This window comes from Equus quagga, chromosome 13, assembly GCF_021613505.1.
Source record: "Equus quagga isolate Etosha38 chromosome 13, UCLA_HA_Equagga_1.0, whole genome shotgun sequence".
Lineage (NCBI taxonomy): Eukaryota > Metazoa > Chordata > Mammalia > Perissodactyla > Equidae > Equus > Equus quagga.
The window spans coordinates 37,566,155-37,579,170 of record NC_060279.1 but is presented as its reverse complement, the minus strand read 5'-3'; the positions used below and the strand labels follow the sequence as shown (position 1 = coordinate 37,579,170).

The 13,016-nt window shown below is 54.7% G+C and overlaps 1 protein-coding gene across 2 annotated transcripts; it reads left to right on the top strand.

Moving 5' to 3' along the window:
- The first annotated feature begins 998 nt into the window (after positions 1-998).
- RHBG (Rh family B glycoprotein) lies at positions 999-12,580 on the top strand. 2 transcript variants are annotated; one of them, XM_046683205.1, is made up of 10 exons: positions 999-1,249; positions 6,612-6,798; positions 7,232-7,433; positions 7,551-7,698; positions 9,366-9,532; positions 9,836-9,973; positions 10,096-10,229; positions 10,783-10,904; positions 11,876-11,949; positions 12,151-12,580. In XM_046683205.1, the coding sequence occupies exons 1-10, from the start codon at positions 1,063-1,065 to the stop codon at positions 12,217-12,219; spliced, it is 1,428 nt and encodes a 475-aa protein (XP_046539161.1). In that variant the 5' UTR covers positions 999-1,062; the 3' UTR covers positions 12,220-12,580. The 2 variants fall into 2 exon arrangements, with proteins under 2 accessions (XP_046539161.1, XP_046539162.1); XM_046683206.1 differs by having other exon boundaries at positions 1,000-1,249; positions 7,283-7,433.
- The last annotated feature ends 436 nt before the right edge of the window (positions 12,581-13,016 follow it).

Below are 13,016 nucleotides of genomic sequence, written 5' to 3'. Positions count from 1 at the left end.
CTGGTTCATCTCCAAAGCCTGGCTCACAGTAAGTGCTCAGGAACCGTCTATCTCCTGGCCTTCTGCCTACCAGGACCCCAGTGGGTGCAAATCTTGCTTGTGTAAGAAGGGACTCTTGACTCCTAACTGAGAAGACCCTCCTTCCATCTAGCTTCCCTTCTTTCAGCTGCGGAGGCAGCCCAGCCCTCTCACAGCCACACTGGGCAGTGCAGGGAACCCAGGTGTCAGTGCAGCCCCTGCCTAGCCTGCTGCACTGTGGTGGGGTGCAGACTGGGGGTGGGGAGCCTGCGGAGGAGGCTCTGAGTGGGATGAGGACCCTTCTGCTTGGCTTTGACTCCCGCAGGCAGGTTAAACATCAATGCGTGGAGAGCCGGCCTGGTGAGCCATCTCTTCATCTCCGTCCTCCATCTGGCTTTTTCGGAAAAAGATTGAGAACACAAAAAATTGGAACCCAATCCAAAAGATTGGGAAAACACCTCTCTCTTGTGTTAACCCTGGAGGGGCCAGGCCGGTTTTTAAGGGCCTCTTATTCCCTGGAAACACTCCCTAAACTAACGCTATGTTTGAGGAAGCGGGTCTCCCCCCAACTCCCCCACAATGGGTCCCGGAGCTGTGCCCCAGCATCGCAGGACACAAGGTGCCTTTCCAGAGTCATTTCCAAGGACCTGTGCCAACAGCAACAGCGCCGGCTCAGTGGCTGTGGGAGACAGGACTTGGGGAACTGGGAGGGGGTGGGGAGGAGTAGGGGGGCCGGGGGTCCGAAGGCCCCCTCCCTTCCCAGTCCTTACCCCATCTCAGGCCTCGGGCCCAGGCCCTGGCCCCCCCACACCCCTCCACCCCTCCACCCCTCCACCCCTTTTCCGCTCAGTCCCACCTCCCGGGGCTGGGGCCTGGAGCTGAGGGTAAGCTCCGCGTGGGCGGGCCCCGGTGGGCGGGGCCTGGCTCAGGTGGGCGGGGCCTGGCCCCTGTGAAACCTGCCCGGCCCGCTCCGGGAGCGTCTGCCCCGCGACTCGCGCCCAGAGCCCGAGCCGGAGCAGGAGCGTCGCACGCAGCCTCTGTCCCATGGCCAGGTCCCCCCGCTGCGCCGCGGGCCGGCGACTGCAGCTGCCCCTACTGTGTCTCTTCCTCCAGGGCGCCACCACCATCCTCTTTGCGGTCTTTGTCCGCTACGACCAGGAAACCGACGCGGCCCTCTGGCACTGGGGCAACCACAGTAATGCGGACAATGAATTTTACTTTCGCTACCCAAGTGAGTGCGGGTGAGGGCGTGCGAGGAGCAAAGACCCCAAGCTCCCCGTTGTCTTGGGAGGGAACACTTGGGTGCCCAGATCTACCACTAGGTGGGCAACGCTCTCGCTCTGAGAAGAAGGTGCCCCAGATTTATAATCACACCCTTTCTCTGGTGTCTGCCATGTTCTGGGTACTATGCTGAGGGCGGCACATGCATTATCTCATTTAGTCTATGAAGTAGACAAAGATGGGGAAACTGAGGCTCAGAAAGATTAAGTTCAGGGTCACGTTGTGAGAATGGAGAGAGCTGGAATTAGAACCCGGATCTGAAGCCCCAACTTTAACTGCTCCCCTGTCCCACCCCACAGTTGGCCTAATTGGGCTTTGCTGGGCTGTTCCAGAGACTACCTTTCCTAGGGCCTCTGCCCTGACCACCGGAAAGCGAATCCTTCTGGGCAAGGCAGGTCGTAAGGGGGGTGCAGGAGGTGGTAATGGTGGGTATTAGCTATGAAGGCAGCCAAGACTGTGGGGCTCAGACATTTCTTCCCCAGTCCCCTAAAGCTGGCCCTTCCAGAATCAGAGAGAAAATGATGCAGCTACCTACCAGCCAACCACAGAGCAGCAGCCCCAGCCCTGAGAAGGAGGCATGGCAGGTCATCACCCATTTCACAGGGGAGGAAGCTGAGGCTCAAAGGGGTTGTGACTTGCCTGTGATGGCCCATCATGTGAGTTACCGAGCTGGAACTAGGACTCAGGCATCCTAAGCTCCTTGCACCACAGTTCATTTGCCTGCTGACAAGGCCTAGGAAGGGGAGGGTTAACCCCTGCCCTCTGCTGGGGACACAGGCTCTCCCTCAAGATTGGGGGCCCCCGCCTGGGCCCCTGGGACCAAGGACACCAGATCTCCCAGACTTCATCACAAATGCTTGGGCAGGTCTTTCCTAAGCCTCAGTTTTCCCCATCTGGGCAATGGGGAGAAGGATGCCTCAGTCTGAAGGGTATACATTCAAACAAGGTCCAGAGTGTGAGAATCTCCCATAAAAAATCCCAGGCTGTTATTACCCTGCTTTTTGTGTACAGAGCTGGCGGCAGGTTCTCCCCACCTGAGCCTTTCCCAGCCCCAACCCCAACAAAATGAAGCTCACAATGCTGAGGATATAGAGGGTGAGGTGCAGGCTTGGACCTGGGCGTGAAGCACCAGATCCCCAGCCATCCTGGGCAGAGGGGGCTTCAGCTCCTCCCTCCCCAAATTTCACCCCAGCCCTGGCTGGACGAGGTGAACCCTAGAAGCTGGGATCAAAGCCAGAGCCACAGAGCTGGGAGGGCAGACTCTTGGGGTCATGCATTTGTCCAGAGAGATAGGGAGTTGGGAGGAAACAGTCCACAGGCTGAGAGAAGTAAGCTCTTGCCCAAGAGTCTGACCTGGCTGCCTGCCACGAGCCCCGATTTGGGCCTTACTCAAGGCTTCCGAGCCCTGGGTGTTTCAAAGTCCTCCTGAAACCTCGCAACCCCTCGCCCCTCTGCTGCAATGGAGGGCTCTCCTCGGACGCGCAGCTCTCCGTCCCCGGACCACAGTCAGCGGAATCGCGGTGGGAATCCTACCCCTTTTTCTGCCCTCGGTTTCTATCCCTGTGGACTTGGGACCCTGGTGTGGGGGTAGGTTGGGGAGGAGGGAGGTGTGACGGCCCTGGAGCCTGGGGCTTTGATGAGCCAGGTTTTCACCTGTCCCTGTGTCCAGGGGCAGGGGTCAGGGCCAGAGGAGGGTGTAGCCACTGCCCTTGGATTTGGGAGATGAAAGGGAGTTCTGCAGCTGTTGTTGAGCTGTGGGACTGGCCAATGCCAAGGGCCTGGCTGCTCTGAGGGTCTGTCTTTTATCTCTGTGGGAAGGGCCCTCGGAGCCCATCTGGTCCACTCTTCTCAGATGTGGAGAGAGAGCTAGAGAGGTCGTGTGACTGCCCAAGATCACACAGCAAGTTAGCCAGGCGAGAACCAGGTCTCTTGACTCATCTGTGGCCTTTCCCCCACATCACAAGCCTCTTATCCCACGAGGAAAGTAATGGAAAATGAGAAAGAGGGAGAAAGACTAGGGTTATAGGGGCCACAGACGTGAACATGAGAAAGGCTTCTAAGAAAAAGATCTGGACGGGTCCTTTTCTATACGCCTCCAAGACCTTACTTACAGGGAGAGAGACTTAAGATAAATGGACTCAGGATCTTCTTGTAAGAGGTGGGGGAGGGGGTGTGACTGGGATCAGGGTGGTTCGTGGCCTCTGCTAGGAGAAGTCAGCCCCTCTGCCTTCTTCAAGGCGGGTGGGAATAGAGTGTGGTGGGGGGACATGGTGTCCCCAGCTCACCACTTCCTTTTCTCTGCTCCTCATATTTTATATCCCCACTTTACAGATGAGGAAACTGAGGCTCAGAGAGGTTAAGTAATTCATCCAAGGTTACACAGTCAGAAAGCGGGGGGGGCTGGGATTTAAATCCAGCTGTCAGCTGCTAAAGCCCCAGCGTTAACTGTTCCCTTGTCCCACAGTCTTGTCTTGTTGGGGAGCCATCTAGTGGGGTTGGGGTGGGGCGGGAAGGGAAGGAGGGAGGGCAGTAGGTGGCTCTGGAGGGGTTTTATCTTCTCTCCAACCAAGGGTGCCTGGGGTAGGTGGGGGTGGAACAGGACGCCCACCTCAGCCCATGGAGAGTGTCTGCGTGGAATGTTCCTCAGCGACGGCAATTTCTTGATGTTTATGTTCTACTTGAAAGGCCAAGGGATTGAATTTTGATTCCAAATAAACCCGAGGTGGGAAATATAAACATTATTGCCATTTAAGACAAGTTCTGGAGCGGTTTTGGCATGTCATGGGCACAGAGCCCTGCGATGCAGTGCCCTTGGTTATCTCTCTGTCCTTGAGCGAAACAACAGACATGGCATCCCCTTTACTGTTTGCACAAGGAGAAAAGAAACCAGGCAGTGAGGCCTAAAAGAACTTAGGCTGCGGGCTGAGTTCTAAGAGATGCTTCTCCTTTTCTTTTGGGTTTAAAGAGAGATCTGGGTGACTGGGGAGTGGGTAGGGCTGGAGAAGTGGCACAGTGTTGGGGATAGTTAGTGAGGCCCACTGGCCTCACTCTTGGCTGCTGGGGCTGGCAGCTGAGCCGCAGACCTCCAGTTCCAGCACACGCCCAACCCTCTGCCAGGGGCTTGCAGACTCATTTCCTATCAGCCCGTATACAGAACAAAAAAGCATTACAGTTTCCTTCTCTCGGAGTTATCGGTTGCATTCTAAATTTGAACAATAAATTTTTGGCTTGTTGATGCTTCTTCAGGTTAAACAAAAAAGGTGACCATGATTTTTTTTTCTTTATGATCTGCCTCTTTCTACGAGAGATTTCAGGTCATTTACAGTAAAAAAAATGTGTATAAGAAAAGAAAAGCAGGGAAGCAGAACACAAATAATGGACACTGTGAGCGCCTATATTTGTTACAGTTGAGGTTCCTGTGTAGCTCCGAGCTTCCAGGCAGCCAAGAGAAAAGGGAAATATGATCAATTATGTGTTCTCATCAGAACCAATTGCATATTTGCATACGCAATTCTTTGAATCTTTTGGTTTTTTAAATTGAATTATAATTGACAGACAATACCATATTAGTTTTAGATGTACAACATAGTGACTCGGTATTTTTATACATTACAAAATGATCACCACGATAAGTCCAGCCACCATCTGTCATCACACCGAGTTATTACAATATTATTGACTATATTCCCCATGCTGTACACTGCATCCCCGTGACCCATTTATTTCATAACTGGAAGTTGTACTTCTTAATCTTCTTCCCCTATTCTCTGATTCTTTTTTTTTTTTTTTTGAGGAAGATTAGCCCTGAGCTAACATCTGCTGCCAATCTTCCTCTTTTTGCTGAGAAAGACTGGCCCTGAGCTAACATCCGTGCCCATCCTCCTCTACTTTGTACGTGGGGTGCCTACCACAGCATGGCTTTTGCCAAGCGGTGCCATGTCCACACCCGGGATCCGAACCGGTGAAACCCGGGCTGCCAAAGCAGAACATGCGCACTTAACTGCTGTGCCACCGGGCCGGCCCCTTCTCTTATTCTTGATGTCCATCTTCCATGCTCCATGAAGGCAGGGACTGTGGCTGCCCTGATGACAGCTGCATCCCCAGAGGCTGATGCACGACTGCTGGTCAATATCTGTCACATGAATGTGGGAAAGCAGATCGGTTCCTCAGGGGAAGTAACATTTCCTAGCACTAAGTTCCAAGAGAAATTTCTCATGTGCAGCTATAAAAAGGGAGCTTGGGGTCATGGTTGGCCCTGTTTCTCAATAACTTATTTACACCAGATGTGGTAACAGCACTCGTGATACGCTTTCTCTAGTGATTCTCAATTAAAGGCGAAGACATCGCCTGGCATCAGGATATACCTGGACCCAAGACAGAGAAAGCAGGACCAGCTGCACTGGCCGAGCACCGGAGCAGGGGGTGTTTCAAACTGTTTACAAGTGGGGCGGCGAGGGGCACAGAACAAATTAATACTAAAGCAAATTATTTGTATCTATCTCATTTTCAAGATTCCTGTATATTATTTTTATTAGCTTGGCTTTTTATGCACAATGGTACAGAATAGAAAGCAAACAGAAAAGGCCCCAAATCTCCCTGCCTAGAAACCCCATTGACACTTTAAGAATTCAAGTAATTCATCTGTAAAATTAAAATATTCAAACTATAGAAAGAAACAAACTCAAGAGTCAAATCCTCCTTCCCGGAGTCGCCATATTGCGTGAGTCCAGGGGCCTCCTCTGCGTTGGCGTTGGTGGGGCGCAGCGGCCCTGCCCCCCTTCAATTCTTTTTCCCTAAGGTAATCTCTGTTAACAATTTAAAGCTGTTTTGTAAATTATTTTTTAAAAATAGAAAATCCTCAAAATGGAGAGGTATAGATTCTGAGGGATGGAGGTTAGACATGAAGAAGGACTTTCCAGCGGAAAGGGAAAATTGAAGAGAAGCCTGAAAGGGAAGAGAATTTTGAGCACGGAGGGGCAGGGACTGCAGCCGGAAGGAGCCCAGGTTGGACTTTTCGCCAATCAGTTGTAAGAGACCCAGGGATAGGGCACATGAGTGGGGCAGAAAAGAGGGCAGAAGAAGGCTCTTCTCCCTTGCTCTGACATGGAGGCCCCAGGGATGGTCTGGGTCCCACTGCCCCAAGTGGGCCAGCTCTTCACAGGTGGCCCGGGTTTGGGAGGCCCTGCTGTGCCTGGGAGATTTATAGGCTCGACTCCAGCCTCAAGGCGGCCCTGGCTGGTGAGAGCTGGGGGCACTGGAGGCTGATTGGTTGGTGGGCAGTAGCCACAGCAGCCCCCGCATTCCCCCTGCAGGCTTCCAGGATGTGCACGCCATGGTCTTCGTGGGCTTCGGCTTCCTCATGGCCTTCCTGCAGCGTTACGGCTTCAGCAGCCTGGGCTTCACCTTCCTCCTGGCCTCCTTTGCCCTGCAGTGGTCCACGCTCGTCCAGGGCTTCTTCCACTCCTTCCACAGCGGCTGCATCCACGTTGGTGTGGAGAGGTGGGCAACAGCAGCCTCCCCGGCTCCCCCCAGTACTACCTGGGAGGCCCCTGCCCGAGGGGCCCAGCTTAAGCCCTCAAGTCCAGCCAGTCTGCTCCCTGACCCAGGTTTTTGACCCATCGATTGATTCCTCTTGGGTGCCCTGCCTGTTGTCACTGCCCGATTTCTTCTCCCATCCTCAACCCACACACTCAGCTGCACCTCCCCATCTCTTTAGGCCCCTTATTGCCCAAGAGCTGTTGGGAGAATAGATGGCTTCAAGGGAAAGGGCAGGGTTCAGAGGAGCCCTTTCAGAGGAAATCCCAAGATCTGGGTTTCCTGCCTGTTGTGGGCTTTGTTCCCCAAGTCACAGAACCTCCCTGAGACTTGGCTTCCCACAGGGAAGAGCTTAGACATGTAGGCTCATTGCCTCTTCCCCTGCCCCCTCCCCAAGGGCTGCCGGTGTTTCTGGCCCCATCTCACCCTCCCATCCCAACTCCCCCAGCATGATCAACGCTGACTTCTGCGCTGGGGCTGTACTTATCTCCTTTGGGGCCATACTGGGCAAGACTGGGCCGGCTCAGCTGCTGCTCATGGCCCTGCTGGAGGTGGTGCTGTTTGGCATCAATGAGTTTGTGCTCCTAAGTCTCTTGGGGGTGAGTCTGGATGGGGACGGGGTGGGGTCGGGGTGGCCAGGGCCAGGCCCTGAACGGGGAGAGCATGGAGTGGGAGCGGGGCAGGGGCTGCCCCTCCACCTCAGCTCCACCTCCCAGGTGAAGGATGCAGGAGGCTCCATGACTATCCACATGTTTGGTGCCTACTTCGGGCTGGCCGTCTCACGGGTCCTCTATAGGCCCCAGCTGGAGAAGAGCAAGCATCGCCAGGGCTCCGTCTACCATTCAGACCTCTTTGCCATGATTGGTGAGGCCTGCTGAGGGTGGGATGGGGTGGGATGCGGTGGGGGGTCAGTTCCAGATGCCCGTGATCTGGGCCAGAGAGGACCATCTGCAGGCAAGGTCTCATGCTGCCTGGAGTCCTGGGGTTCTGGCTGGGAACTCCCTTCCCATTTGGATCCTCCTTTGAGAGCCCTGCGATCTGTGCTCCTCATTCTCCATAATTCAGTGACAGGTTCTTAGAACTCAGCCCTGGGGTATGCACATGCCCCGAGACCCATTCCCGGGGACCTGTCTAAGTCAAGCACCAATCCCTGATTAAAACCCTCCAGGGGCCCCGTCACCCACAAGATGGAAACCAGGCTTCTCAGCCTGGTCCTTCGCTCCTGTGTGTCCTGGCTGCCCTTCTCTCTGCTCCTCCCTCCCCACTGGCTCTTCCCTCACACTCACTCGCTCTAGCCAGACCTGGCTTCTCCCCATTTCTTACCTCCAGGCCTTTGCCCCTGCTGCTGCCTCCCACCTCTTAAGGTCCGTCCTCCCACCGATTTCCCAAAAGCCCCTGCGCTATCTGCAGGGAAAGGAGAGGTCAGGGGTCACCCCTGGGAGCAGTAGGCTCTGACCTGGGAGCACTGTCACCACCCCCTGTTTCTTCTAAGCACCTACGTCCACCTTAGCCTCTGCTCCTCTCTCCACCTTCACAAACGAGTCAGGAAAGGAAACTGATATTTTATTTTTTCCTAGGAAGTACTGAATAGTGCCTATTACATTAAAAAGAGGCTGGTTTTGTATTTCTTGCTCACCTCTGGGTTTGTTGGGAAATAGATCACATGGAACCTTGTTGGCTGAGGTCTCCTTGCCCTTTGAGACCCAGATAAATTTGGCTTGAAGTCCAAAAGCTTCCCCAAGATTCCCGTGCTTTCCCAGGAAGCTTTCATTCTCTCATCTCCTCTGCCTCCAGCTCCTTGCAGACAGGAAAGCTGGCTCTTCTTGACTCCTCCCCAAAGGATGCATGTGTGAGCACGGTAGATTTTCCTGCAGACTGCCAGGGAGAAGTTACATGGCACACCCAAGGACCACTCAGGGGCAGTCCCTCAAGCCTCCTTGCCATGCAGGGTCCCCAGCCTGCCCCTCACCTTGTCCCTTGGCTCACCCTCCGTCTCCCTCAGGACTGCCCTGGGAACACAGGGGCAGGCAGGGCAGATGGACCTCCCAGTTCTTACCCCAAAATGCGTGGGCCCAGCCCTGCTGGGGCTCAGCAGACAGAGGCCTCTCCTGCATGTTGCAGGGTCCACCCTCTCTACGAGGCAGTTGAGGTTATGAAACAAGTTATTTTCCTGATACCCATCAAGTACCCAACTTCGTGCCTGACATGCGCTGCCTTTGTCTTTTTTTCTTTCCTTTTCTGATACTTAAAAATCTCAATCCTCTGTGGTTTCAACCATGTAGCTGCCTTTTGTGCCAGTACCCTTCCAGAACTCCCATCGTTGAGCATTAGTACCTCTAGGCCATGGGCTGTGCACTTCATATGCATCACCTCATTTATCCCTCACTTTATGAGGTAGGTATTATTATCCCCACTTTACAGATGAGGAAACTGAGGCTGCTGAGAGTCGGTGACTTGCCTGCAGTTATAGCGCTTGTGCCTTGTGGGGGTCACTTACTTCTTTTCACTCCACCTGCCTGCACACCCTTTAGGGACCATCTTCCTGTGGATCTTCTGGCCTAGTTTCAACTCTGCACCCACTATGCTGGGGGACGGGCAGCATCGGACAGCCCTGAACACATACTACTCCCTGACTGCCAGCACCCTCAGCACCTTCGCCTTGTCAGCCCTTGTCGGGGGGGATGGGCGGCTGGACATGGTACGGGGAGGAGGCCTTGGGAGAGGCAGAGGGATGGATGGGAGGGGGAGGAGAGGTCTGAGACCCTGCAAGGCCAGTTCCCCAGGGGAACAGGTAAGGGTGCAGGCACAGGGGGCTCCATCTGCACTGGAGGCAGTGAGGTCAGAGTATGAGGAGATGATACAATAGCAGGAGAGGTAGAAGTTAGATGGCGGAGGGACTTCCAGAAGCAGAAGGTGCCACTGTGGTGGACAGGGTTGAGTTGGGTGTGGGTGTGACGATCTGAAAGGGCCTCCAACTCCGTGTTCTTCTGTGCTCCCTTAGGTCCACATCCAGAATGCAGCACTGGCTGGAGGGGTTGTGGTGGGGACATCAGCTGAAATGATGCTGACACCCTTTGGGGCTCTGGTAGCTGGGTTCCTGGCTGGGACTGTCTCCACGCTGGGGTACAAGTTCTTCACGGTACTGATGCCTCTCGGGCGCTTGGCAGAACAGGGGGTCTTCAGCACCTTTCCTCCCACCCCTCCAATGGGCCCGGGGTGGGAGGAGCACATGAGACTCATTATTGGTGTCCTGTCCTCCAGCCCGTCCTTGAGTCAAAATTCAAAGTCCAAGACACATGTGGAGTGCACAACCTTCATGGAATGCCTGGGGTCCTGGGAGCCCTCCTTGGGGTCCTTGTGGCTGGGCTGGCCACCCATGAAGCTTATGGAGATGGGTGAGTCCCCCCTGCAATCTACACTGGAGTTACTATCCCCCTGGAATGACCTCCCTCACTCTCTTCCTCCCTTTGTGGACCAACAAAAAAAGCAGTGTTTATTTTCATTCATTGATTCATTCATCCGTATTCTGGGAGCTGAAGAAACTGGAGTGAACAAGACCAACCTGGGGACTGCCTTCCTTGTCCTCAGTTAAGTGCAGCAGAAGGTCGTTGAACAAATGATTTCAATGGTGGTGTTACTAAAGGGTCAGTAAGAGATGATGACTCTTAGGATCGATTTTTACAGATCAGGGCTCAGAGAAGGTGGGCAAAAGTGACCCATGAGCTGAGTCTTGAAAGGTATGTGGGTGTCTGCTGGCACACGAGGGTGGGAGGGTGTCCAAGGCTGTGGGCCTGACTGGAGCAAAGGCCCAGAAGTGAGATTCAGCCTGGCAGGCTCCTTTTTGAGCCCCTTTTGGCCGCCACATGATGCAATGCAATGCACTGATGCGCTGACCAGCCCTGGCTCCCTGCTCCATCCCTGTCTCCCCACAACCTCCTCTCCCTGCAGCTTAGTGAGCGTGTTTCCGCTCATGGCAGAGGGCAAGCGCAGTGCCACGTCTCAGGCCATGTATCAGTTCTTCGGGATGTTTGTCACACTGATGTTTGCCTCTGTGGGCGGGAGCCTTGGAGGTGAGTGACCTTGGCGGGGGGTAGGGGGCTGGCAGGAGCTCCAGGGAGGGCAGAAGACAGAGGAGGGGGGTTCTCCGGAGGAAGGGCCATGGATCCCTTCCCCCTGCCATTCCTTTACTCACAGATATTTACTTTGTGCCCGGGGGCTGTGGAGGGGGGTCACAGAGTTCAGGGGTAACCTCCTCCAGGTGAGGAGGAGAAGGTGAGTACTTGCTCCCTCCTGGTGCCAAAGGAAGGCGGGGACCCGGCTGGCCAGTTCTGTGGCTTCCCTGTGCTGCTCCCTCTACCCACTAGAGGGCAGCCCAACCTCAGGCTGAAGCCCTGAAGGGGCAGGCTGAGCAATCTTCTCTGGGGCAGGGGCGGGGCAGTGAGGGAGGTGGGCCGCTGGCTCACTGCTAGACTGGAGCACCTTGCACAGAGGCAGACTGCCCGCTGATGCTGGTTCAGGCAGTCCTTCCTGATGTCTGGCTTTAATCCTTTTGACTTTTAAAATAAAACCTATGATTCAGTATCCCCACCCTTCTGCTCTCACCTCAAGATTTTCACTCTCAAACAAGGTTCAATTCATTCACTCAATTACTTATTTATTCAATAAACACTTTCTGCACTCCTCCTGGATAGGAGGCCGCAGAAAGGTCAGCAGCTGTGGTTCACGACACAATCATGATTTGGTCTATTACCAACTGTGCAAACTTGAGTAAGTTACTTAACTTCTCTGAACCCTGCTTCCTTCTCTGTAATACAGGGATCCTATTCACCTGGCAGGGTTGCTGTGCTTACTCAGGAGGGCACTTTTTTGCACAGGGCCTGGCATATCGTAGGTGCTCGACGAATGCAGCTGTTAACTGCCTGTGCCAGGCATCACACTGACCTCACGCCTCCCAGCCCCTCTGAGCCCTGCGGCGCTGGGTGGCAACCTCCCCCATGGGGGCAGCAAAAACATCACACATGTCCTCCCCTACCACCACCAGGGTTCCTGCTGAGGCTGTCCTTCCTGGGCTCCCCACCAGACTCTCAGTGCTACGAGGACCAGATTTACTGGAAGGTGAGATGCAGCTGCAGCCCATCAGGCCCACAGGGCCCTCTCCCCTCGGCCCCTCCCTTCCCTCCTGTGAGCACCTCCTACCCTCCACCCTGCCTCTTTCCTTCCTTACCTGCTGGTTCTCCTCTGGAGTACACCCTTGAGCTGTGGTCTCCAGCCCCCTGGAGCTGCCCCTTCACCTGCTCCTGCACCCCTGCCCTGTAGGTGCCTGGGGAGCATGAGGATGAAGCCCAGGGGGCTTTGAGGGTGGAAGAACCAGACACTCAGGCCTAACTTGCTTCCAGCCCTTGAGAGGACGCTCTCCTTTTAGAAGATGAGGACTGCCTACCGTTGGAAAGTTCTTCTTTTCTAGCTCCCATCCCTCTTGCTGCAAAAAAGAAGTTGTGAGCGGAAGGAGCTTCCTTTCCATGGGCAGCATTGGGGGAGGGGCAGTAGACGGCGGGGAGATGGAAGAGCAGTGGGCTAACTAGCCTGTAGCGGGAGAACCTCATGCAGCCCCACCCCGCCACCCCTCCGCCTGCAAGTGAGGCGCCCAAGTGACTGCTGATCCACTGGTACAGCATCACACAGTTACGGTGAAGTCTGAGCCAGGGCCTGGCTCTCTGAGGGTGATAAACACCACCGTCACCAAGGACTCTGACTCCTTTTTTTGTGCACTGGGAATTTGGGAAGTTTCTCTCACCCTCTAACTCATGATTTCAGAACCTCAGGGTGGCAAAGGACCTTAGTGGTGACAAATCACGCCTCTGTGTCCATGGACCTCCCTCTAGGATACCCTGTTCTACTAGGTGGGTGCCCAGCCTGGGCTTGCCTACCTCTAGAGACAGGGAGCTCACTCTCTCCAAGAAAGTCTGTGTCTGTTATAGGATAGCTTGGGCTCCTGGAGAGTTCTTTCTATTCCAGAATGGCTGCCATTCTGACCCTTAACTTGGGCGGCCTCTGAGCAGAGTAGAGAGAGGGTACCTGCAGGGCCTAAGAGGGACATAAAAAAAGTTCTTTGCAATTAACTCCTCAGAAGCTGGAAGCAGCCAGTACCCAGGCACCACCTCATGTCCCTGTCGGAGCCTGAG

What these genes read in the sequence shown, in the direction of transcription:
- RHBG (XM_046683205.1), top strand. Translation starts at nt 1,063, where the DNA reads ATGGCCAGGTCCCCCCGCTGCGCCGCGGGCCGGCGACTGCAGCTGCCC. An exon ending in AGACCTCTTTGCCATGATTG is followed by an intron (nt 7,699 to 9,365) that starts GTGAGGCCTGCT and finishes CACACCCTTTAG; the next exon opens with GGACCATCTTCCTGTGGATC. An exon ending in TGTGGGCGGGAGCCTTGGAG is followed by an intron (nt 10,905 to 11,875) that starts GTGAGTGACCTT and finishes TACCACCACCAG; the next exon opens with GGTTCCTGCTGAGGCTGTCC.